Consider the following 24,714-nt stretch of genomic DNA (forward strand, 5'->3'; position numbering starts at 1 on the left):
CAGTTCTCCTTTGTTTTTCTTTTTGAATTGAGATATGATTGACATAAGCAGTATGTAAGTTTAAGGCACACAGCATAGTGATTTGATTCCCGTACATCGTGGAGTGAGTATCACAAAAAGTTTGGTAAACATCCATCATCTCATATAGGTACACAATTAAAGAAATAGAAAAAAAATTCTCGAGAGGAGCCCTCTTAGGATAGACTCTCTCACCGACCTTCATGTGAGACACGCAGCAGTGTCTGTGAGATGAGCCGTGTTGTTCCCTCCCGATTACTGTCATCCGGTCCCCCCGCGCCCCAGAGCCGTCCTCTCAGTCCCAACCTCCTCTTGCCTCCGCCCCCAGACCTGAAGGACATGTCCCAGATGATCCTGCGGACCAGAGGCCCCGAGCACCTCCCCGCCGGCTACGAGACCGTCCTCTACATCTCCATGTCGGACTCGGACAAAGTGGGCGTGTTCTGCGTGGAGAGTGAGTGTCCCCAGCCCACCCTCCAGCAGCTGCTGCCCCTCGGGGAGCATGCTTCACCCTCTAAGGCTCCCCAGGGCTCCCTTAGTCGTCACGGGGGCAGGTGGCTTGAGCGGTCCAGGACTGGCCTCTTGGTAATGGGCCAACCATCATCCAGGGTCACCGCGGCCCTGTGAAATCAGGGCCCCAAGGGCGCAACCTCTCTGCCCTCAAGGAGTCAGCGGTGACAGTCACAGGGCTGGAGGCGCACAGCGTGAGCCTGGGCAGAAAGGGCTTTGTGAGTCATCCTTCGCAGACTCCTGTCACCTTCGTGACGCCTGAGGCAGGGACCCACCCTCTCCCCAGCCAGGTGTTTCTCGAAACTCGGACTTTCTGAAAATGAAAAACTGCCCCTTTTTTTTTTTTTGGCGAGCCAGGTCTTCATTGCAGCACGGGGGATCATTAGTTGCGGCCCGTGGGCTCGTGGGCTCACGTGGGCTCATGCGGCCTCTGGTTCCCTGACCAGGGATCAATCCCGGGCCCCTGCAGTGGGGGCGTGGAGTCTCAGCCACTGGACCCGCCCCCCTGACTTTGAAAGAGCCCCTGATGATGCTGTGCGCACCCTCGAGGAGTAGACCCCTGCTCCTCTTGCCAAGGAGACAGGACGTCTGGGGCCCCCCCTGTGTGGGAAACATGCTTCTGTGAGGGGCTAATGCCCGCAGCTGCCCACTCTGTCTCATGCCTTCTGTGGTTGGCTGTTGAGCCCCTCCGTGGGATCCCTGGGTCAGCACCCTGCCCTCAGGGAGGGGACAGTCTGTGAGGGAGACGTCACAGGGAGCTTGACGAGGCAAGGACACAGAGCAAGTAGTAGGGGACAGCAGGTAGAGGCGGGAGCCACCGGCCTCAAGGGTTGGGGGGGGTCTCCAAGCGGGCGACGTCTGAGTCGAGACCCAAACCAGCCATGAGAAGTGCTGAGTGCTCAGTCGTGTCCAGCTCTCTGCAACCCCGTGGACTGCAGCCCACCAGGCTCCTCCGTCCATGGGGATTTCCCAGGCAACAATACTGGAGAGGTTTACCATGCCCTCCTCCAGGGGATCTTCCCAACCCAGGGAGTGAGCCCAGGTCTCCGGACAATGAGAAAGAATCAGCCATCCCTGAGCTGAGGGAGGAGTGTCACAAGCAGAGGGAACCGGTCTGGAGCGCTGGGGAGCAGACAGCAGACCGCAGCACGGGTTGTGCTGGAGTCAAGGTCAGCGGACTGGGCAGGGGCCAGGGCAGAGAGAGGGCTTGGATTGACTCTAAGTGCAGCCGAAAGCCATTAGAGGCTTTTAAGCAAGCTACTGTCAGGCTCTGATTTATGTGTTAAAAAGCTCTCTCAGCAAAATAGTCCGTGATTTGCCATGGTGTGGGGTGGAGCTGCCCTTCGTGCCTGTCTCTCCGGGAGCCTGGGGTCTCCTAGCTCTGGAACCCACCTCACAGAACAGGCCCACTCAGAACCGGGGCAGGTCCTGGTGACCCTGAGCCCTCACCTCCAGGAGGGGTTCTGCCAGGACCGCAGTGGACAGCTGCCACCTGAAGCCCGACCTCCTGCTGATCCGCCCCGGGATCGGGCAGTGACCGCCGCGGGCTGGAAGGTCCCAGTCAGGCCGGCTCCACTGCCCCAGGGGGCCCGAGCCGTTGCTATTTACCCCATCCAGGCCAGGGTTACCACAGTGGGTGGGGCTGCTGGCCGGGCAGGAGGGGTACGGGCAGCCCCCGAGGTCACATTGTGACACTCAGCCTGCTGCTACCAGTGGCCCCCGGCCTTGACCTGGAGGCCTTTCCGAGGGTGGCGGTAGGCTGAGGTCTGGCTCGTGATTACGTCCGTCCCCTGCCCAGCCTTCCGAGCTGGGCCCCGAGCAGACAGGAGCCACCACTGGGAGCGCTTTGCTGCGCCACCATCCCCAGGCTGTGTTATCAGGTTGCCATCCTGCAGAGGGGCACGGCCTCACTGACACAGCGATGAGCCCAGGAGAGTCCGTCTCCCCCAGAACCGAAGCCCCAGGTGAACACTCGGCACCGAGGAGCAGGCTGAGAGGGATTCATCGGTGGCACGGTTTCCTTTTCTTCCTTTTGTGCGACACCTTGAGGTCTCTGTCAAACACCAAGTGCACTGTGGATGAGGCTGTGCGGTGTTACACAAATGTCACGTGTCACTCATGTACCCAACGGCCAGGGGCCGGGCTGGGGGCTCAGAGACCCTGAGAGGCCGTTCTGGAGCCCAGGGGGTTCAGATCCCAGGTGTGGGCAAGTCTCCTCAGCAGGCCAGGCCTTGGGAACCTCGTGTGGGATGTCACTCGTGGCTAAGGAGAGGCCTGACTGTCCCCTTGGCAACAGAGATCAAATAAGAAACATGTCAGCACTCAGCAGCCGGTCCATGGAACGCTCTCCGTGGATGACAACTGCTTCTTTCAGGGGGCTGTTATTGTGATGCTTAATTATAGTCATTGACATGGACAGGCGTCCCCAGTGCTGTTAGGAAGACCCAGGAATGTGCACCCCAGCCTCAGATTCTGCCCTTGGATCTCAGGTCAGCACCTCACCTTCCTCTACAGGGCTGCAGTGAACAGCTTGTCCCAGTTTGCCCAGGACTTTCCTGGTTTTTGCACTAAAAGTCCCTCATTCTGAAAAGCCCCTCAATCTCAAGCAAACCAGGACAGTTGGTCACACTATCAGAGTCTCCTTGGAGGTGGAATGACTCCACACTGACCGGAAGGGTGATGCCCCGTGCCAGCCCCTCCTGGGGCTAAGGAGAGGTCAGGGTGGCTGGCGGGGCCAGCCCGAGGCGCGTGGGCCGCGCCATAGAGGGGCATTGTTGGTTCCTGCAGGGGGAGCTGGCCACGCGGAGGCAGGCCTGCGTCCAGCTGGGGATGGGAGACGGGGGAAGGAGGCTCTGGGGACAGCGGCTGATTGTTCCCACCGAGCGATCAATCTGCCCCGAGCTGGCCTGAGATACTGTGGGCCACACACAGGAAAGACCACACTCAGGTGGGCCAGAACGCGTCCGTGTACCCCACCCGGCTCCCCTGCCAGAGCCCCACCCTCCCAGGCCCCGGGGGAGCCCACACGCAGCCCTGAGCCGTGGGAAATTTCCGGAGCTTTCTGGGAAGACAAGTCAGCTTCGTGGCCTGAGACCGCTTTCCCAGCATCAGTTCAAGTGCAGCCTGGGACTCGTGGTCATGGGAGGCCCTGGGTCCCTGGAGGAGAGTTTTTTAATGAGGCAGAGCCCTCTGGACCTCCTCGGTGGTTGGGACACAGGGCGCGTGTCTTTTCCACGTGAGAAGGATGCCACCTTTCGCACTGACCTGTTACAGACCCCTTGGGACACGCAGTCTTGGTCTGCCTTCCTCATTTCTTGGGCCCCCCCACAGAAAGGGAGGTGAGGTGTTAGTTCTTTGCCTTCTATTCCTAAACCATCCCCCGAGAAGGTCGTGAGTTTTTCACGATAGGGTCTGCCGATACATTCACAGGTTCTCATAACAGTAATACCAGCGGGTCCCAGCTGTGTTACTGGTCATTACCCTTGGTTACCAAGCTTACCTCAGTTCCTGATTTCATCTTGCAAGCACCTTATGGCATAAGTGTTATTGCCTCCCATTTAACAGATGAATAAACTGAGACTCGGGAAGGTTAAGTGAATTCCCTGGGGTTTTGCATCTTGAAAGCCAGAGAGGTGCTTGAACCCGCATCTCTGACCCTGGAAGTCCTAACCACTAAGGCAACCCGCCCTCAGAGAGCTGAGTTTATAACCGAGACCTGACTGAGCGCCGTGTCTTGTGTGAGGCGCCATCCTGAGCTCCAGCTCCGCTGGCTTCTCGGTTCACTTTGTGACTTCCGACTGAGCGCCCAGTCCATGCTGTTCTAGCTACATGTTGCAGCCCTCGGGCGCTTGCTCATTAACCGTTCCCTTTGTTGTTGACGACAGTCCTAAGCTGAGCCTGACTCTGCCCTTCCAGCTCTGCAGGGCATAAAGAAGCTTCTCCTGGGACTGCATAGGGTCCTACCTCCGCACGTTTGGCAATGCAAGTATCGCGTCTCCTCGCTGCCCACCTCTGCCACCCCCAAGGGCATCTCAAAGGCTGCCTTCCTCCGCTCAGACGCCTCCCACCCTGCCCCCTTCCTCTGCCTCCCAGTAACCCTCCAGCTCACTCACCGCAGAGCTCTCCTGTGATGCTCCCTCATCTGTGCCATCTTATCATCAGCTGCGCCTTGCGAGGGGCCACTTCTTGACCCTCTCTGTCTCCCCCAGAGGTCCTTGCCCATGTCAGAGAGCAGTAACTGTATATGTGCTCTGAATTGGCCTGAAAGTGCTCCCGTACGGAGTGACATGGGAGCATGGTGCATTCGGCAGATTTTATCAAACACAACCTGCGCTGGGCCCGGCTGGGCCTGTCTCAGCCATCATGCAAGTGACAGGCTCTGGGGGCCAACAGCTGAACACTGAGGTCATGCCCGTTTAACGGCTGGGACGAGGGAGGACGGGGGTGCAGACGCTGCAGACAGATGCCTGGCTTGGTCTCTGGGGATCTGGGCGCAGTGCAGGAGCCTGAAGGAGGGAGACAAGCCTTCTGAGCAGAGGGAACAGTGCTGCGAGGAGCCAAGAGATCTCAGTGGGCTAGGAGTGCGGGGAAACCGGCCTTTCCTCCCAGCCGCAATCGTGTGCAACCAGGAAAGAAAAATGCACAGCGAGAGACCCACATGCTGATACGGCTTCCACTGTGCGGAGGGGAACTGAGGGCATAAGTGGGTGTTTTCTTTATATAAAGGGGAGGAGAGGTCAGGGTTCAGAATTAGGGATTTGAGTCCCAGCTCAGCTACGTACTGGCTATATGGCACCAGACAAGCCATTGTCCCTTCTGGGACTCAGTCTCCTCCTCTGTAAAATGGGAACAGTAACTCCCTTCTTCGCTATCACTGGCTCAGCTTCTCTCATCTGTCTCCTTCCTGGGGAGAGCTCACTCACTTTATAGCCGAGGCAGCGGGAAGCCAGGGAGGGCGTCTGGCCCGGGGCCACAGGGCTAGGGCCCAGCAGGGCTGGGACGGTGACCAGGCCGCGGCCCTTCCAGCAGCGTTTGCCGCTTGTGCTGTCCCTGTGTCCAGAGGACAAGGACTCTGCTGTCGTGCCCCCATCGGTGAGCCCGCCCCATGGTCGGCTGGGGGAGCGGGGCCTGACCGGGGTCCTTCTTCTTCCAGACCCCTTTTTCGGCCAGCGTTACGTCCACATCCTGGGCCGGCGGAAGCTCTACCACGTGGTCAAGTACACAGGCGGCTCTGCGGAGCTGCTGTTCTTCGTGGAAGGCCTGCGTTTTCCCGACGAGGGCTTCTCAGGCCTGGTCTCCATCCACGTCAGCCTTCTGGAGTACATGGCCGAGGTGGGGGCCTCCGCCGGGAGGGGCTCCGGGGGCCGGAGGGGCTTTCCTTGGAGGAAGTCCAGGTTTGGAGACCTAAGTGCTCCCACCACCCGCACGCATCCGCCAGGGCCTCCGAGCCCCACCCTGGGGGTCCTCCTCACTGTACCTCTTCCCCAGGATGCTCTTCGGGTGTTCCTCTGACCTCACGCCTGTCCCCAGGTCTGCCTGCTCCCTGGAGAGTATGTGTGTGTGTCTGTGAGTGTGCTCAGTCACTCAGTTGTGTCTGGCTCTTTGCGACCCCGTGGACTGTAGCAAGGTGCCCAGAGCAGAAACAGGAAGGCTGAGTCTGGCTCGATTATCATGTGAGCTGCCTTTAGGAAGAAAACTTCGATGCAACGAGATCAGACGTTAGTTGAGGAGCCAGGCCCCTCTGTGCGATCTCCCAGACAAGAATATCTGGAGTGGGTTACCATTTCCTTCTCCAGGGGATCTTCCTGACCCAGGGATCCAGCTTGCGGCTCCTACGTTGGCAGGCGGGCTCTTTACCGCTGAGCCACTGGGAAGCCCCCGTCCCTGTCCAGGGTGGGTGTAGTTCAGGCACCCACTGGTTGGCATGAGGAGCAAACTAAGCCTCCCGCATGTGCCCTGCTCTTCCCTCCCTAACGGGCCCTGCACCCTCGCCATGGGAGCTGCCAAACCCTGAATCCCAGTCCTGACCCACGTCCCCCCGCTGCAGCCGGATGTCTCGCGCACGTGCGCTCCTGGTTTGCAGAAACTGAGCAAGGAGGCGAGTACCTGCCCCCAAGGGGAGCAGTGCCCCCAGCCAAGGCTGCGTCCCACTCGTAAGGCCGTCTCACCAAAACGGCAGTCCCAGAGCCCTGGCTCTCAGGCCTCCCTTCAGTCAGATAGAGGGAGGGCTCGGCTGACCCCTCAGACATGGGCTTGCTCCTCTGCTTCGCCTCTAGACCACTTCAAGGTGAGACGTGTGGGCTCCACCGCAGGTGAAGCTGGTCCTCGGGGTTATGAGAAGGAGCTCGAGTCAGACTGCCCGGTCTGAGCCCACAAGACACTGGGCAAGTGAACTGACCCCGTGTGCCTTGGTTTCCCCGCCTGGAAAATAGAAATGACAAATGCCTCTGCTTCCTGGCGTGATTGTGAGCATCGGTGCTTGTAGGAACTCATTCACAACGTGCTCTCGAGTCCCTGGGAGGAGGGAAAGGCAGGAAAACGGAGATAACGAGACGGGGCGGGGAGGGGCTGCTCCTGCAAGCCCAGTGCCTACAGCAGCCTGGCCATCAGGGTCTCGGAGCGGCCCCTCCAACGGACACCAGCAGAAGGCAGACCCGTGCTGGAAGGGCCGCCTCCATGCTCCCCACCAAGGGCAGGACACGGCTTCCTGTAGCTTTCCAAAGCCAGCCATGCAAAGAAATCTTATCTCATCTTCCCTCAGGTTCCGGACAAGCTTCCCGAACCTTTCCTTAAAGAAAAATCTGGACAGAGCAAAATTTCTCCCAGTAACGTTAAAATGTTCACATGTAGAAAAGAGCAAGGTACCCAGAGCAAAAACCGAGGAAGGCCGGGTCTGACTCAGTCATCATGTGAGCCGATTTCAGGAAAAGAACTCTAATGCAACAGGATCAGATAGCGGTTGAGATTGGGCTCAACAGCCAGACTGTCCGGGTTTAAATACAGGCTCACCCACTTACTGATCGCTTGACCTTGGACAGCTATGTACAGTTTGTGAGTCAGAGGTCTATGATTCGGTTTTCCCATCTACAAAACAAAGATTAAAATAGTATGTACCCCTGAGTATGGCAGAAGTGAAATCTCACTTGTCAAAATAGGACCTGGCATACGGTAAGTGCTCAATAATGTACTACTGCTGGGAAAGATTGGGGGCAGGAGGAGAAGGGGAAGCAGAGGATGAGACGGCTGGATGGCATCACGGACTCGATGGACGTGAGTGTGAGTGAACTCCGGGAGTTGGTGATGGACAGGGAGGCCCGGCGTGCTGCAATTCATGGGGTCACAGAGTCGGACAGACAGCAGTTGTTGGTCTCACCTACTTGTTAGACAGGAGTGGTAAGCACCCTGACAGGACCTCCTGACCTCTTCTCTCCCACGCCCAGGGGATCCCTCTGACACCCATCTTCACGGACACCGTGACGTTCCGCGTCGCTCCGTGGATCATGACCCCCAACACGCTGCCTCCCGTGTCGGTGTATGTGTGCTGGTAAGTGGAGGGCCCAGTGCAGACAGGCAGAGAGGCCAGAGCCAAGGCTTCAGGCGCGGAGAGACTGGGCTCATGCTTGGTACTTCTCAGCCGTGTGACCTGGAGCAACTAGCTTGACTTCTCGGTGCCTCTGTTTCTCTGAGATGGTGACGTCACAGAGTCTCTGCGAGGGTTAAGTGGGATGAAGCAGGCAAAGCATTCATGAAGGTCCTGGTGCAGAGTTTTTTGTGCTCTAAAAATGATAGCTGCGTTTTCTTTCACGTACCTTGGGCCCTTACCACAGACTTGGGAACCTTCCTCTGTGATGGATATTCAGTTCATCTTATTCACCCAGCAGCTTTTCACTGAGCGTGTTATGTGCTAGAGAGCCCCCGTGTGACGAGAAGCAGGCGAAAGAAGTGCCTGCAGGCGATGCTGGCCACAGGCCCCTGTGTCCTGAGCCCATCCCCTGCCTCCGGGTTAGGTTAGCTGTTCCTTGGAAATCTGGGAGTCAGAGGTGGCGGGCTTGGGGGAGGCAGGGTGAGGATTCCCCTCCCCGCTTTGTTTGTTCATGACTGGCAGACACTGCAGGAAGGGCTGAGTTTGCGCGGCCCTTGACTCAGCAGGCTCTGCACAGGTGAGCACAGAGGGGCTTCAGCTGCCCAGCACGCCCGGCCCCGGGGCCTGCCGCCGCGCCTCCGCCGTGGCGGGCCTGTGCCTCCTCACGCTCCCCCGTGCTCTCCCCCTCTTGCCCGCGCTTCTCAGCATGAAGGACAACTACCTGTTCCTGAAAGAGGTGAAGAACCTGGTGGAAAAAACCAACTGCGAGCTGAAGGTCTGCTTCCAGTACATGAACCGGGGAGACCGCTGGGTCCAGGTGAGGCCCCGGGCCGGGAGGGCGCGGCTCAGGACTCGGCAGAGGCGGCTGAGGGCCTGCACCCCGGCGGCAGCTGCTCCGCGCGGGCGACTCCTGCCAGACCACGTGTGCGTGCGCACCGGGACATAGATGCGCCAGGCGGCCCGCTGCAGCCTCTCAGAGGAGCGGACGGCTGGAGCAGCCGGGACGTCCGCCCGTGGGGAGGGGCGACCGCGTGGCCGGCGGCCTCTCTGTGGAGCGCCCCACAGCAGCCAGGAAGGAGCCAGTCTGAATACAGCACGGCTCTCAGGTTCAGGCGCTCCTCGCAGGGAGGTTTACGCAGGATGTTGCCGGTGTTTAAAGCGGGGTCAGTGTGAGTGCAGGCGCGCTGGGGACGTGCAGAGACTGAGGAAGGCTGTATGGGAAGGAAGCCTTGTGTGCACGGGGACTGGGGAGGCGGCGGGAGGCCCCGGAGGCCCCCTGGGCGCACTGGATGGCTCTCCCCGCTGTCCCCGCAGGATGAAATCGAGTTTGGCTACATCGAGGCCCCGCACAAAGGCTTCCCCGTGGTGCTGGACTCCCCCAGAGACGGAAACCTGAAGGACTTCCCGGTGAAGCAGCTCCTGGTGAGAGGCTGAGGGCTGTCTTGCAGGATGGGGTCGGGGCGCAGCCCTGGGGCTGCAGGGCAGAGCAGTGAGGCCTCGGGCACCCCTCTGTCCCCAGGAGTCTCAGGAAGAACCCCGGAGCGGGTTGCCGTTCCTTCTCCAGGGGATCTTCCTGACCCAGGGATCGAACCCGGGTCTCCTGCGTTGCAGGTGGACTCTTTACCGTCCGAGACACCTGGGAAGCCCTTGGCAAGTTAGTCCGCTGTTTCCGTCTTCTCATCTGCAGAATGGGTCATTGGAATAGTAGCCTCCGACATCCCTTCCTGCTCTCATCACTGATACTGCGGGAGGCAGAGGCCTGCCCCTGCCCCCACCCCCAACTTGCAGCAAAATACATTTCAGGGAGGGAACTTATAAGCCGTTGTTGAAAAGCATGGTTCCAACTTCAAAGCTCATTAAGGCTGTGATTTTTCAGTTCATGGGTTTTTTTAAAAAGCAATCTAACCCTTGATCCTAGAGGTCATCACCACTCTCTTTTTATGCCCTCAACAACCAATTGAATGAGGACAGAACCAAAATCAGTCTTCTTTGTACTGACCTTCTGCCCTGAACAGGCAGGGAGAGCTTGGATGGAGCATAAAAGGTAGGTTGGGGATCTTTCCCAAAGTAACATGCAGGACGGCCTCCCACGAGACATCAGAGCTGCTCAGAGGCGGCCCTTTCCAAGTCTGCACCTGCCGCTTGAGAGCGTTCACTGACCTCATCCCCGCATCGCGGGGAGATGGCAGAGCCAGCGCTGTGAGCACTCAGCTCCGGAACGCCAGATGGAGCTGGCCTCAAGTCCCAGTTCCACCCCTTAGCAGCAGTGCGACCTTGGGCAAGCAACTTAACCTCCTCAAGCCTCAGTATGCTCATCTGTGAAACGAGGATCACAATGGTATCCATCTCACAGACTTGTTGTGAAGATTGAAGGCGTGATCTAAGACACCCGAGCTGCTCCCGACACAAGGACTATTATTAGCCGTTGTTCTGGTTCTCATTCCCCAGCCCTGGACACGGTCCTCATATGGACTGTCCAGGGGCAGTCAAACCAGTCAGCAGTTGCCACAGGCCTGAGAACCGAGGCCTCTCAGATCCTGTTCTCACTTTCTTCCTGGGTCACCACCTGCCTGCATTGTTCCAGGCTGGCCTGGTACCAGTGCCCTGGGCTGCATTGTTCCTGGAGGCCCGGGCCAAGCCCGGCTCTGTGCTGCGTGCCTGCCCGCTGGTATGAGGCTATAAAACCCCAGCTGCCCCAGCCTCTGGCAGATCACCCCTTGCCATCTGGGGCTCCCAGGAGAGAAAGTGCTAAGCTGCAACCATTCGCCCCTCTGGGCACAGCTGTCCCTTGAGCCTCTGAGCTGGGCCAGGATAAGCCACGTCTTCTCACTCTATGATTTTTATTAGCAAGGATGTTTTTCAGACAAGCCTCGTTCCAGCCCCAGTGCAAGCTCTCAAGCAAGATCCCTACCTTTTTACGAAAAACAAAATTCATGAAAGGAAACTTAAAATTCAGGGAGCCACAGGGGCTTTACCACACTCATTACGGGGCTTGTATCATGTGACTGCAGTCCGTTAGAGCTCTGTGCTAAGAAGGAGTCTGAGGCTGCGTCTGGGCTCAGTGCACAAGTATGGCTGATTGGGGCTGGGCTGAAATTGTATATATGTTACTTATCTGATGTTCTTGCATGTATTGGTCAGCTTTCACTTGATAAGACTGTAGTAACAAACAGCCCCCATCCGTCAATAGCTAACATCAGCAAAGGTCCGTCTGTTTCTTGCTCACATTAACGGAGGAACAGAGATGTCAATGGCACAAAACAAGGACCAACCATGAAATCACCAGTATTTCTCTGTGTTTAAGGAATAGAGACGGATGCAGACTCAGATGTGCGCGTGCACACACACACACACACACTCACACTCACACTCACACTCTTACCGACGTGCTCACAGACAGCCTCCCCTGCCGAGTTCCTATGCTTCAGCGGGAGCAAGAAGCAAATGGGCAACCCCCAGAAGCTAAGTGCTCATAGGGCCAGACCAAAGGTGGTGAAAAGTGGTCCTCAGAGGGTGGCTGGGCTGGGACTAAGGGCTCCTGGCCGCGGGGGACTAACCACAGGTGTGTGCCCCCTGCCCAGGGCCCAGATTTTGGCTATGTGACCCGGGAGCCGCTCTTTGAGCCTGTCACCAGCCTTGATTCCTTTGGGAACCTGGAGGTCAGCCCGCCAGTGACCGTGAATGGCAAGACATACCCCCTGGGCCGGATCCTCATCGGGAGCAGTTTTCCTCTGTAAGAGAAGCCAGGGAGGGGCTGGAGAAGGGGGAGGGTGGGGGGGTTTGTGGGGGTAGCTGTTGTTTCTGTTGGAGCAGACTGGGTTGCTCAGACATGGAGTGATTGGCTGGGAGAATTAACCTGCCCATGACTGACAAGATACAGACATTCTTGGAAAGAAAATCAAGTTAACCTTTACATCTTAGTATGAATTAGGATCTAGCATGAAGTGAAGTGAAGTGAAGTCGCTCAGTCGTGTCTGACTCTTTGCGACCCCATGGGCTGTAGCCTACCAGGCTCCTCTGTCCATGGGATTTTCCAGGCAAGAGTACTGGAGTGGGGTGCCATTTCCTTCTCCAGGAGATCTTCCTGACCCAGGAATCAAACCCAGGTCTTCCACCTGGTAGGCAGACGCTTTACCGTCTGAGCCACCAGGGAAGTGAGACTAAGTAAATGACCCTCTTCCCCAAATGGGAGGGTGTCTAATGAGATTATAAGTAAGGCAGGGAAGCGGTGCAGGAGTGAGAGGAGGAACAGTTCTGAGAGGTGAGCAGGGGTGTCGGCAACACAGAAAACACGCATGGAGGCAAGCAGCTGAGTGAGGCCCTTCCGGGTGCTGATAGGTGCAGTGAGGAAGGTGGAGTAGGCGCCTGGTAAAGAGGGGTGGGCCAGGGGCACTCTGGCTTTTGTGGCTCTAAGGAAATGACTCTGAAACTGAGGCTTGAATGATGAGAAAGAAGCAGCCATGGAAAGATCAAAGGGAAAGAGCGTTCCGCATAAAAGGGACAGCCGGGGCGGAACCTTCAAGTGGTAACGAGCTCAGCACCTGCTGGCACAGACAGGACAAGGAGGAGTAAGGTGAAGTAGGAGAGATGGGCAGGGGCCAGATCAGAAGCAAATTTTCCAGCCACTGTGAAGGTCTCAGGTTATAGTGTGAGGGTAACAGGGAGATTGAAGACCTCGGGAGTTAGAAGTCAAGAAGGGCTTCCTGGAAGAGGCGTCACTTGATTCAGGATTGAAACTGAGAAGTTACTAGCAAAGAGGGACATAGGCAGGGGCAGATTTTGGAACTCTGCCTGAGCCTTAGCCCCCTCCAGCAGTCCAAGAAGGACCCCTGGGCACAGAAGCTGGCCTCCCTCTGCCCACTGACACCCTCAGGGCCTAAAGGCCGGGCTCCATGCCCTTCACACAGACCGTGGCTGCAGCTGACACTTCCTTCTTCCCTCTGGACTCAAGTGCCTTTCTGCCTGGGCCAGTGTCTCTGCAACTCAGGCTCCTCCTCATGGCTTTTCTGCTGATGCCACGCTGGGTCCTGGCAGGGCTCCAGGGGCTGAGCTCCTGCAGGCCCTCTGGCGAGACAGGCGCCACGGCCCCCTTCTGAAGGACTGCCCCCTCCCAACCCCACCCAGGTCTGGTGGTCGGAGGATGACCAGGGTGGTGCGGGACTTCCTGCAGGCCCAGCAGGTGCAGGCGCCCGTGGAGCTCTACTCTGACTGGCTGACCGTGGGCCACGTGGATGAATTCATGACCTTCGTCCCCATCCCAGGCACCAAGGTGAGCAGCCCCCTGAGGCTGGAGGGAAGAGGCTAGTGTGGAACCCCTGTACTACCAGCTCTTGTCAGCAGGGGGGTTATCTGGTGGAAGGAGGAAGTGGGCTGAAGCTGGTTTGTATGTTGTTGCTGTGGCCAGTAAACGTTTAACCCAGTAAATCTGAAATTTTAGCATTTCAACATGTAATCGTTATAAAAATTGACAGTGAGAGGTTTTACATTCTTTTTTCATACTAAGCGTTCAGAATCTGGCGTATGCTTTGTTCTTCACACATCTCCACCAAGACCAGCCAGAGTTCAAGTGTCCACCAACCCCCCGGGGCTAGCGGCCACCGTACTGGCTGTAACGCCCTAGAGCGCAATGGCGTATGGGCCTGGGGCCCTAGAGAGATTCTTTCGTTTTCTGAAGTGCAAAGAAATGTCTGCAACTTAATAACCCTGGAAATCTGGAGCAAATGGCCGGGCTTCTTGGGCCCCTTGGAGAAGCTCTCCCTCTCTGTCCAAGGTCACCTTTTACTCTGAGCTTCAACTCGACGGCATTGCTGAGGCAGGAAAATTTCTGTGGCAGGAAGGGTGAGAAATACTCCTCTGAAATAGAGAAATCCTGCCAGGCAGCCTTTGCCGCTCAGCGTGGGTGGCCGAGACGATATGCAGGCAGGGCCCCGGGTCCTCAGGGCAGGAGCCCCCCACGCGGCTCAGCCACCTGCCCTCTGCTGACCGGCCAGCTGGATGGTCTCTTGCAGAAATTCCGGATGCTCATGGCCAGCACCTCAGCCTGCTACAAGCTCTTCCGAGAGAAGCAGAAGGAGGGCCACGGGGAGGCCATCATGTTCAAAGGTGAGCGCCCGCGGTTCCTGGCAGCGAGCCGGGCCCCCAGGGGGGCCTGTGGGAGCACGGGGCCGGTGAGCGCTGTCCCGGACACCCAGCTCCACTTCCGGTCGTCCAGCCCACTCCAGGGCCGTGGGGTCACCCTGGTGGGAGGGGGCCCCGGCCTCTGTGGGCCTCGCGGTGGTCACCCGCACCTCTAGCCGCCCACCGCCCCTTATGATCATCGACCCGTGGCTCGTGGCTCTGCGGGACCTGGTGTGCGACACTTCAGACATCTCCAGCCCCGAGGAGAGTTAAATGGTTCAAAACTGAAGTGCGATCCGCACTCGGGGACCTTGCGTTTTGCAAACGACGCTAGAGAAGAGCGCACACACTGCAGTTTAGGGGCAGGAGGAGGCAGGAGCTGATGATGTGATGCAAGACGGCTTCCCCGCTAGTCCTGGAGCGAGAAACCGTCTGCTTAATTCAGACCCTTAATTCAGACAGACAGACTGGGAGGAGCTTTGCTCTTAAATGAATCATGGAAACAAAGGAAGCTGATCAGGTGGATTCAGTGACCCACGTTAGAGACGCGTGACAATTTCTTAAGTGTTTTCCGTAAATCAGCTTTTGTCACTTTTCAGGTTGGCATCTCTAATCCACCTAATCCCAGGAGTCTGACTCCCTCAGACCGGTTGATACTTACTTACATACATGACCACCCTCCAAGTCCAAAGGCAGTGTTCCTGATAGTGACCAGTGTCTGGGACGGACAAGATAAACTTAAGACCGCTATCCTTTTTTAATTCCCACCGATAGGAATTTTTTAGGTTGGCAGGCATGAGTCTCAACTTTCTGAAAGCGTCTTTCTATATTAACCCCTCAAAGCTACTCATAGGGTACAGGAGCTATTGTCTTTGTACAAATACGTCCAAGGGGTTGGAGCCAGCTCAGCGACAGCCCCCATCTGTTTGCCACTAAAAAGCTGCAAAACTAGGAAGCGCAATGGACCAGCATCAGACACGGAGGAAGGGGTAACAGCTAGGCTCTGGAGTCTGACTTCCCGGTCTGCTTACGGGCTCGGCCACCAGCTGTAAGGCCTCGGATGAGTCAGGGAGCTTCTCTGCGCCTCCGCTTCTTCGTCTTTGATGCTGGAAGCTACCTGATAGAAAAGGGGGGAGACTACTGAGCTAACGCAGTGAATTTCCAGGAGACTCCTGCTACATAGCGGGTGCTCCCTCAGCGCTGGGGGTCACCAGTCAGAAGCCACACGGGCCACCGCGAGGGCACAGGGGGTAGATGCAGGCCCAGCATGGCACGGGGGCCGGGTGTGAGGCGGGCCTGGAGCAGGAGGGTGTCGCTGCTTCTGCCACCCTCCCCTGGCCCGCTGCTTGTCCTTGGAAGCAGGCCTCCTGTGCCACCCCGCCCCCCGGGCAGAGAGAGAGTGAGGCAGCGGCCCCCCCGCTTCCCTGGCCCCGGTGACACGCCCAGCCCTGGGGAAAGGAGCGACCGCGCGGGCTGCCCTCCCACGCTCCTGCCTGTCCCTGCTCCAGCGGCCTCGTCCTGAGAGGCAGCCCAGAAGCCGAGAGTCTTGGCAAAGAGGAGCACCGGGCTGGACATAGACCATCCCTTGTCCTCTGACCCCCGCAGGCCTGGGCGGGATGAGCAGCAAGCGTATCACCATCAACAAGATTCTGTCCAATGAGAGCCTCGTGCAGGAGAACCAGTACTTCCAGGTGAGCAGGCCGGGCCTCCTGGGAGGGAGGAGGCTGCGCCTGTCACACCCTTGGGGCCGCCCTGGGGGATGGCGGCCCGGCCTTCCTGACTCACTCCTGTACTGGGGGCTGAACGGTGTGGCAGTGGGGGGCGTGCAGGCCCGCAGAGGCTGGAAGCAGACAGACCTGGGAAGGAAGATGCATCAAGCGGTGCTCAAGAGCCGAAGTTCCTGTAAGGCTAGAGCCTGCAACATTTGGGGGAGACCCACAGACACCAAAATATGGAAACTACAGACCTTCCAGGAAAACTCTTCCATGAAGATACGCCCTGAAGTTCTGTTTTTTAGCGGTCACAGCTTCCTGAAGTTTTCTATCTATGGATGAATCCTACTTTCTGAATCCCTAAATCTCAAAATTATATCCAGAAGTAGAAACCAGTCAACAGGGTCCTATTTAGTTGAATTAGATCTCTCTTTGTTTGCATGGGCATATTTAAAGCACCAAGTTAAAAAAAAAAAAAAAAAAACTCAGACATATTTAAACAAAAGGGCATGACTGGCTCGTAAAGTGGAAAGTTCAGCAGAGGCGTGGATTCCAGGCAGAGGCGTGGATTCCAGGCATAGGCCAGTCCAGGCTCTGGCTCCATCTCTGCGCTTCTTGGGCTCTGTAGGCACCTTCATGGCAGGAGCTTGGTTGCAACAGCTCAAGGTCTTCCATCTACCCCCCCATACCATCCACAAAGAGAGAGGTCTTACATGCCACCAACAATTAAAAGCCTTGCATTTCACTCTGATTGTGCCAAACTGAGCCAATTCTTGTAGCCAGAGGAATTTCATATGCTGACTGCCTTAATCCTGGTCTATTGCCCACCCTTGAACTGACCCCTGGATCAAAGAGGCAGGGGCACCGGCTGTCTCCAGGAGGTGACAGGGGGAGGAGTGGAGTGGATGCTGGAGAAGCAATCCCAAGTTTCCCCAAGTTCCCCGACCGTCTCACGGCTGGTTGAAAGTTGACTTTATCATGACTCCTCTCTGTTTCACTTTTTGGCGTCAGGTAGATCAGAGGTCAGACCGTGACCCCTCGCTTTCCGCACTGGGGCTTTGGGCCACTCACTAAGGACTCTGTCTTAGCTTCCCTCGTCTCTGATACTCAAGATGTGTCTGCTCAGTCATGTTCGGCTCTTTTGTGACCCCGTGGACTGGTCCAACGGCTTCTCCGTCCATGCGATTTCCCAGGCAAGAGTGCCGGAGTAGGTTGCCATTTCCTTCTCCAGGGGATCTTCCCGACCTGGAGACTGAACGCAAGTCTCCTGCGTCTCCTGCCTTGTTAGGCAGATGCTTTACCACCGAGCCCCCTGGTCTCTAATAAGGGGACACCAAGTGTCCACCTCGTGAGGCTGAGGTTGAAGCAAGGAACGAACGTCCAGCACTCAGAACCGCACACGTAGGGCACTCGTATGTATTAGCTCTTATTATTGATCAATTGTCACTGATATTGCTCCCACCGGAGCGGCCTGAGGATTCGGTGGGGCGCTGCATGGCGAGCACCTGGGGTCTGACTCGTAGTTGGTGGTCAGTGAGTGAGCATGGGCATCATTCCTGTGAGCTTCTGGCAGGGATTCTGTCCCCTTCTCGCTCACTCTGTTACTCCAGTGCGGGTGGGAGGGCACGGGAGAGGCGGCCCCGCATGGGAGGGGCCCTGCCAGCTCCCTGGGGTGCTGGGCCCAGGTCTGACGCCTCAGGCAGGGGTGAGGTGGGCAGAGGTGTTGGGGTGCCCCTCACTCTCCCGCCCTCCCTTCTTCCGTGTCTCCCAGCGCTGCCTGGACTGGAACCGCGACATCCTCAAGAAGGAGCTGGGGCTGGCGGAACAGGACATCATCGACCTGCCCGCCCTGTTCCAGATGGACAAGAGCCGCCAGGCCAGGGCCTTCTTCCCAAACATGGTGAGGCGTTCTGGGCTCTGGGCCTCACCCAGACCATCAGAGGGGCGGGCCAGACCCGGAGGGGCCCCTCAGCTGAAGCTGGCCGAGCGGGAGGCCCAGGCCCCGGGCCCAGCTGCCGTGCGGCCTCCCACCCCGGCGCTCACCCTGCCGGGAGAACTGCTCATCCTGGTTGCCCCCTGGGATCCTGGGGGAGCCTTCACCTTAACACAGTAGAAAGTGCTTTGTAAATTCAAAAGGCCGTTAGAGACAGGAGAGATTCTTGCTACAGAGGAGAGCCTCCTATGAGCTAGAAAGAGGACAGAACACACACAAGAAACACAGATGAGGATATGCGCACGTGAACACACGGCCGTGCGTGCATGCAGTGCGCACACCGATGCATACGCACACAGCTGCGTGCACACGTGTGTCCACACACATACATACGGGGCGGGCTGCTAGGTTTTCTGCTTAGCTCTGCCGTGTGTGGAGTGCTTAGCCCCCTCTGAGCCTCAGTTTCCTCATCTGTAAAGTGGGGATAGTCGCAGTCACTAGATCGCTGGGTTGTTGGAGGGTTCGGAACAGGGCGGGCAGAGCGGGCGCTCAGTAAAGGTGACTGCGGCCCCGCCTGCCTGTCCCAGGTGAACATGATTGTGCTCGACAAGGACCTGGGCATCCCCAAGCCGTTCGGGCCCCAGGTGGAGGAGGTGTGCTGCCTGGAGACGCACGTCCGCTCCCTGCTGGAGCCCCTGGGCCTCTGCTGCACCTTCGTGGACGACATCTCCGCCTACCACAAGTTTCTGGGCGAGGTGCACTGCGGCACCAACGTGCGCCGGAAGCCCTTCGCCTTCAAGTGGTGGCACATGGAGCCCTGAGCCGCCCGGGGGCTGCCGTGCGCGGGTCGCAGCCCGCGGCTGCCGTGCTGGGGCCGGGCCAGCCTCTGTGGTTCTTAGTGTGATTGCAGGGTGCCCTTCAGCGATAGCCATCAGGAAACTTGGGGAAAAACATTTCTACTTTCAATTTTACTTTTACTTACAGGACCTGGAAGTTGCCTGGCACACCTGGGCCACACAGCGAGGTCAGGAGGAGAGAGAGAACCCAGGAAACTGGGCCTCTGCTTGTATGGGAGTTGGCGGGGGGGTCTGGTTTTTCGAGGGCTTTCTCTTCCTTGGTGAATTTTAAATGGAAGAGTGGAAATTTAAAGCAAGGGAAGCGGGGGCGGGGGGGGGGGGAGGTGGCCCCAATTGTCAGTTATCAGAATCAACTAAGATCTCTAGAAGAAAGGGCCTCAGTGAGGGGAGGCAGCCTGGCCCCTTACCTAGTTGCGTAGCTGGCACTGTATTTACTCAAAGTTGCCATGTTTGAAGTGAGTACTCAGCAACCAAAGCTGAGTCAGGCGCTTGTATAACAAAAAGGAGGAAACCCAGCTGTCGGGGCTGACACCACAGGGGCCCGGGTGCCCCCCTCCCTCCCTGACTCCTCCAGACTCTCTGTACCCCCAGAGCACCCCGCGGCCTGAACTGGACTGTGGGCCACCACTGAGGGCCTCCAAGCACTGGGGAGGGATGTGGGATATCCGTGCCTTGCCCTCCCTCAGAAGGGCCTCAGCATCCACAATGTCACCTCCCCTGTGAGCCTCCACGCTGCCCTCCCTGAAAATAGCTGAACATTTGGCCAGAGTCTGTATAGCCCTGATGGGAGAAGCAAAACAAAACCCCAGGACCCAGAACCTTCCCCCAAAGGCTTTAGTCTGTTGTCCAAAACGGAATGAGAGGAGACGGGAAGGAGGCTCTGGGATGACCAGTTTGCCCAGTAGCAATGCCCCGAGGGTCAAGGCAGCCGGCATGGAGAAGAATTCTGGACTCCAGGTGTACCTAGGACTGCCATCATCCTTTGAAATTCACTGCCCTTTGTCCAGGGGGCCTCCCGATTTATCCCTTCCTCTCCAGCCTGCCGCAGAGCCCCTTGGCTTGCCCCCTGCAGTGTAGACAGCACTGGCAGCTCCCCGCTCCCCGAGGGTCCAGTCATCGGGCTTAGACGCTTCGCTGGCAGCAGATTTTATCAGCACACCCGTCTCCACTTCTGAGATGCTCCTGCCTCATCTTTCTCGTGGACCCAGGCTCTCCCAGATGTTTGGGAGTCCCCCACACACACCAGCATCCTCGTGGCCCGAGAGCTCCGTGTGCAGAGATGCCCCAGGGTGAGCTGTGTTACCCATCTTCTCTGCCGGGTTCTCGATTCTCTGGCTGCCCCGACCCCTCTCCTCTCACGGCCTCCACTTCCTGCTCTGGTGCCGTCTCTCCAGGCAGCTAGACAAGGACTTCTTCCCCACCAGCCACGCTCAGACCTCCCCGCCACAGGACACAATTAAGACCCACCTCTCCTCTCCAGATGTCAGGCGCAAGGCATAAAGACCCTGCCTTAACCTCCAGCCCCAACAGCCAGTTCTGGGCCAGCTACTGGCCTTAGAAATGGACCGATGAGCCCCACCGAAGTTTCTTAGTACATTTGCTGAAAATCCTCTCATTTGGACATAATCAGATTCATTCTCTGGCTCCCACTGAAAAGAGTGTCAGCTTTAAAATTTCCTTTAAGGGCAGCTGACTTCAGAGAATAAGTGAATTATAATTGCACTTCGAGGGTTAAAAAGGAACTGATTTATAACCAATGAAAAGGTTGTAAGTTTGGATTCCTGAAGAATGAGATGATCTTCTTGGGTTACTCACTCGTTCAACAAACCTGCATTGTGTGCCTGAGTGCCAGGCACGGTGGTGGGCTCCGAGGATACAGGGCCCAGTAGCAAATGGCGTCTGGCCCTTGCCCTTGCCTCCAGGAGGCAGCCACCCGTATTTAAATGGCCAGCGTTTGCCCTTTTGGGGATGCACTCTTTAGAAATGCCAGTTCACTATATTCAGGGAATGCACAGGGTGCAGAGCTTCCAGAAGTCGCTGTCGCAGTGAGATGAGGGGGGGTGGGTCTTCTTTAAACAAGCCTCCTGCCCGTCCAGCTGGGCCAGTGCCCCCCAGCAGATGGGACCCCAGTGCCTTCAGAAGCTGCTGTTCCCGCTTTGGGAACAGCGGCTCCTGCCTTTGGGGACCCAAGCCCCAGGTTTCTCCAACCCCAGAGCTGAAGACACCAAGTGCCTATTTGTGAATGTTTATCTGGAGACTTAGAGTTTGCTGTGTGTTTTTGTGCTTGGTTAATGTGTGTTTTGGGGCTTTCTTTCATTTTTTCTTTTGTTTTTTTTTTTTAGTCTGCCTTAAGGGGAAGTGAGCACTTCCCATGTGGAGATGATGTGTATTTCTAGAATTTTCTAAGGCTCTCTCCATCAATAAGTCAGCAGTTTCTGATGATTCTGAAGCCCCCAGGCCTCAGACAGCCTTCCCCATCTTGCTTGCCCACCCATGTGACTACCCTTGCCGTGGATATCCCCCCAGCATCCCTGGACTCATCATTCTTTCCCACCCACCACTTTCTATAAACGTAGGCCTAGAATACACTTCCGTGTTGCAAAACTCAGCCAAGGTCCTGTTTCGATCTTTACTATGAAATATTTTAAATAAGAGAGCAGAGGGTATTGTGAAGATGACGAGAAGCGGGGCATGGTTTCAACTTTCTGGACGAGAAGCAATGCTGGAGATCACAACATGTTTGGGAAAGAGCCTGTTAAACAGCAACAAAATAAAAGGTCGGAGGGAAGTCATGTGGCTGTTGGTGTGGTGTTCATGGTTGCTTCAGAGCCATGGCCTGGAGTGAGGCAGGCCACATAGAGGCCCTCTCCTGGCCCTGCGGTCCCTGCCCTTCTGCACACACAACCGGGGCTCTCAGCAAGAGTATCCCAAGGGTGTGGAATCCCACACAGTCAATGGATGTGCATTACCTGGCCACCGCCCAGGGTCAAGACCAACAGCCACAATAAAGTCTGACTGTTTTCTGGAGGGGTTCTCTAGAAGGAAAACCGAAGGTGAGCTTTTCGGAACAAGTGACTGACTTAAGGAAGTGACTCCAGGAGAAACCAGGGAGGGAGTGCAGCGAGCAGGACCAGAAGAGGGAAGAAGCTCAAGAGTGTGATTTCAGACGCGGCCTCAGCCTGGTCACGGGAGCGCTCTGAGCAGAAGTGGCAGCTCAGTCATTCCATCTGGAGCCAAGTCTCATGGCCTGCAGCAGCCAGTCGCTGGCTGTGGGGACTTGAACACTCTGAACAGGCAAGGGATACCTGTAGCCCACAGGCAATCATCTAAAGGGATCACAGCTGTAGCTCTGTGTTTTGCCGTCCTCTCGGCTTGTGGGATCTTAGTTCCCTGACCAGAGATTGAACCCGCAGCCCCGGTGGCTGTAAAAGCATAGGGTCCCAAACCCTGGATGGCCAGGGAATTCCCTGCAGCTTGTGCTTATTAGCAGAAGAGTCCCAGGAGCTGGGGAATGGGTTCCCAGAACCAGAAAGGGATCTGGGCAAAGCACCGGTGTGCCCACTGCTCTGAGTGATAGCATATTCTCATAACGTGGAGTTGCTGCACGGGATGTACGATTTAACCCATGGCATAAAACCCATAGGCTTCCCTGGTGACTCAGACGGTAAAGAATCTTCCTGCAATGGGGGAGGCCTGGGTTCGATCCCTGGGTCGGGAAGATCCCCTGGAGGAGGGCACGGCCACCCACTCCAGTATTCTTGCCTGAAGAATCCCATGAACAGAGGAGCCTGGCAGGCTACAGTCTGTGGAGTCGCAGAGTCAGACATGACTGAGCAACTAAGCACACACATAAAATCCATAGCCGTGATCAACAAGGTCTTTGTGAATAAGCTCCTAAGGCCCTAAAATAGAATCACCTGGTCGGTTGCTGAAACTAGAAGCCACTTTCAAGCTCTTTGGGATGCACCTGGGAGTTTCTTACCTCTCAGCCCCATCTTGGGTTTCTGGACAGCTGTTCTGGTGCAAAATTAAAATCTCCAGTTCTCTTACTCCTGGACTTCACCCACAAGTCCAGCCCTCTGAGGTCATTCTTCCCTTTTATACCCAACTAACATGGCCTGAGCCCATCCTTGGTGGGGGTTTCCCGACTCACCTATGTCTGGAACTTCCCAAGGGACGCTAGTGTGCTGAATCCATCCTGCTGGTGTTTTCACATCTTGGCCACTCACTCACCTCAGAATTTCTGAAGGTTATCCAGACGCTTCTGGAACAGCACCTTCCAATAGAAACACAGTGCAAGCCACATATGTAATTTTAAATTTCCTGGTAGCCACACTTTTAAAAGTGAAAAACAGGTGCAGTTAATTTAATAATGTCTTCTTTATAGCAGTATATCCAAATTATTATTTCAATAGGTAATCAAAATTTTAAAATATTAATATTTCAATTCTCTTTTTTGGTAGTAAGTCCTTGAAAGCTGATATATATTTCATATTTAAATCACATCTCTCTTAAGACTAGCCACATTTTAAGCATTCAGTAGCCACAAGTGGCTACCATATTGGGCTTCCTTGGTAGCTGGGGGTAAAGAGTCTGCAATGCAAGAGATGCGGATTTGATCCCTAGGTGGGGAAGATCCCTGGAGGAGGGCATGGCAACCCACTCCATTATTCTTGCCAGGAAAATCCCATGGATAGAGGAGCGTGGTGGGCTACAGTCCATAGGTTTGCAAAGGGTCGTACATGACTGAGGTGATGGAGAACAAGCTTGGGCACAGCCACCACACAGGATGGCAGAGTTATAGAGTCATCTCTACCAGGCTGAATCCCAGCTGTAGAAATAGGTACACTCCTTACACCCTCAGAATCCAGCTAGACTGACGGCAATGGCTGACAAAAGTCGATTGCATAATACCGAGAGGAGGAAGAGGGGATAGCTATCGCCCTCCTTGGCCCTGATGTGCAGCACCTCGCCCCTCCAGAGGCTCTCTTGCCCGTGTCGTGGCTGCCGCCACGTTGCCAGGACTGGCCTGTTGGCAAAGGGAGTGCCTTTGGCCAAGTCCCCTCTGCTCACTTCAGGAAGAGAATCCTCATTGGCACCATGGAAAGGGAAAACATAACTCCCTCACCTCCAGCCTCCTTCCTGTCACCATTCCCTGGGATACAACTTGATTCTGCATTTTAATATGTCTTCTGTTCCCAGGTAAGGGGCATTGGGGTCCTCATTATATCAGCCTCTTCATTCCAGATGGGATCTGATCCACACCCTGGCATAGCCAGAAGCCTGTGGAAGTGGAATCCCTCCTCCTCAAGTGAAAGAGCAGCCAGGGATAAACTCTGCCTGCCCAGGAGGACTTATCCAGGATCCTCGTCCAAGGGGCATCAGCTCCAAGGGGCTGATGGCGATGTTACTGATAATTCAATACATTGTGAAAGGTGACACCAAGTGATAGCATGTGGTTATCTCTCCTCCAGCTGGACAACCAGATAAAAGACATATTCAGGCAGAAAGCCCAGCTCTGCTGCCTTCTCTCAAGCCTGGATGATGTGAGCAATGTGGTTTTCAGCTGTGGCTCACTCCCCAGCCAGCTGGGTTCCTGTTCAGCCCTGACCTTGTGTGCACTAGGACCCAGAGACCCCACAGAGACTGAGCCAGAACTGAGTGTGAGTGTCTCCTGAGGAGGTGCGGGTCAGCAGTAGTCTGCTGCAGGGGCAGGGGCCCTGGGCGCAGCAGACCTGGGCGTGGCATAAGCCCTCTTGTCGTCGCCAGTAACCCCACCATAGAGCCGCCAGAACTTACCCAGGACTGGGACACAGACTCTTGGAGGGCACAAACAGAACCCTGTGTGCACCAGGACCCGGGAGAAAGGAGCAGTGACCCCGCGAGAGACTGACCCAGGCTTGCCCGGGAGTGCCCAGGAGTCTCCGGCGGAGGCGTGGGTGACGGTGGCTGCTGCAGGGTCGGGGTCACTGAGCACAGCAGTGC

The 24,714-nt window shown here is 56.5% G+C and overlaps 1 protein-coding gene across 2 annotated transcripts in view; it reads left to right on the top strand.

The window, feature by feature from the left end:
• Window positions 1-21,521, top strand: part of PADI2 (peptidyl arginine deiminase 2) — a 54,003-nt gene extending 32,482 nt beyond the window's left edge. Inside the window, exons 6-17 of one of the 2 annotated variants that reach the window (XM_060411522.1) lie at window positions 347-472; window positions 4,444-4,509; window positions 5,681-5,859; window positions 7,968-8,071; window positions 8,816-8,927; window positions 9,425-9,532; window positions 11,692-11,843; window positions 13,235-13,379; window positions 14,119-14,212; window positions 15,833-15,918; window positions 17,711-17,839; window positions 18,460-21,521. In XM_060411522.1, coding sequence (XP_060267505.1) covers window positions 347-472; window positions 4,444-4,509; window positions 5,681-5,859; window positions 7,968-8,071; window positions 8,816-8,927; window positions 9,425-9,532; window positions 11,692-11,843; window positions 13,235-13,379; window positions 14,119-14,212; window positions 15,833-15,918; window positions 17,711-17,839; window positions 18,460-18,693 — 1,535 coding nt within the window. In that variant the 3' untranslated portion in view covers window positions 18,694-21,521. The remainder of the gene's footprint in view (window positions 1-346; window positions 473-4,443; window positions 4,510-5,680; window positions 5,860-7,967; window positions 8,072-8,815; window positions 8,928-9,424; window positions 9,533-11,691; window positions 11,844-13,234; window positions 13,380-14,118; window positions 14,213-15,832; window positions 15,919-17,710; window positions 17,840-18,459) is intronic. The other variant, XM_027965665.2, reaches the window with a different exon arrangement.
• Window positions 21,522-24,714: the final 3,193 nt, after the last annotated feature.

Source organism: Ovis aries, chromosome 2 (assembly GCF_016772045.2).
Source record: "Ovis aries strain OAR_USU_Benz2616 breed Rambouillet chromosome 2, ARS-UI_Ramb_v3.0, whole genome shotgun sequence".
NCBI classification, from domain to species: domain Eukaryota; kingdom Metazoa; phylum Chordata; class Mammalia; order Artiodactyla; family Bovidae; genus Ovis; species Ovis aries.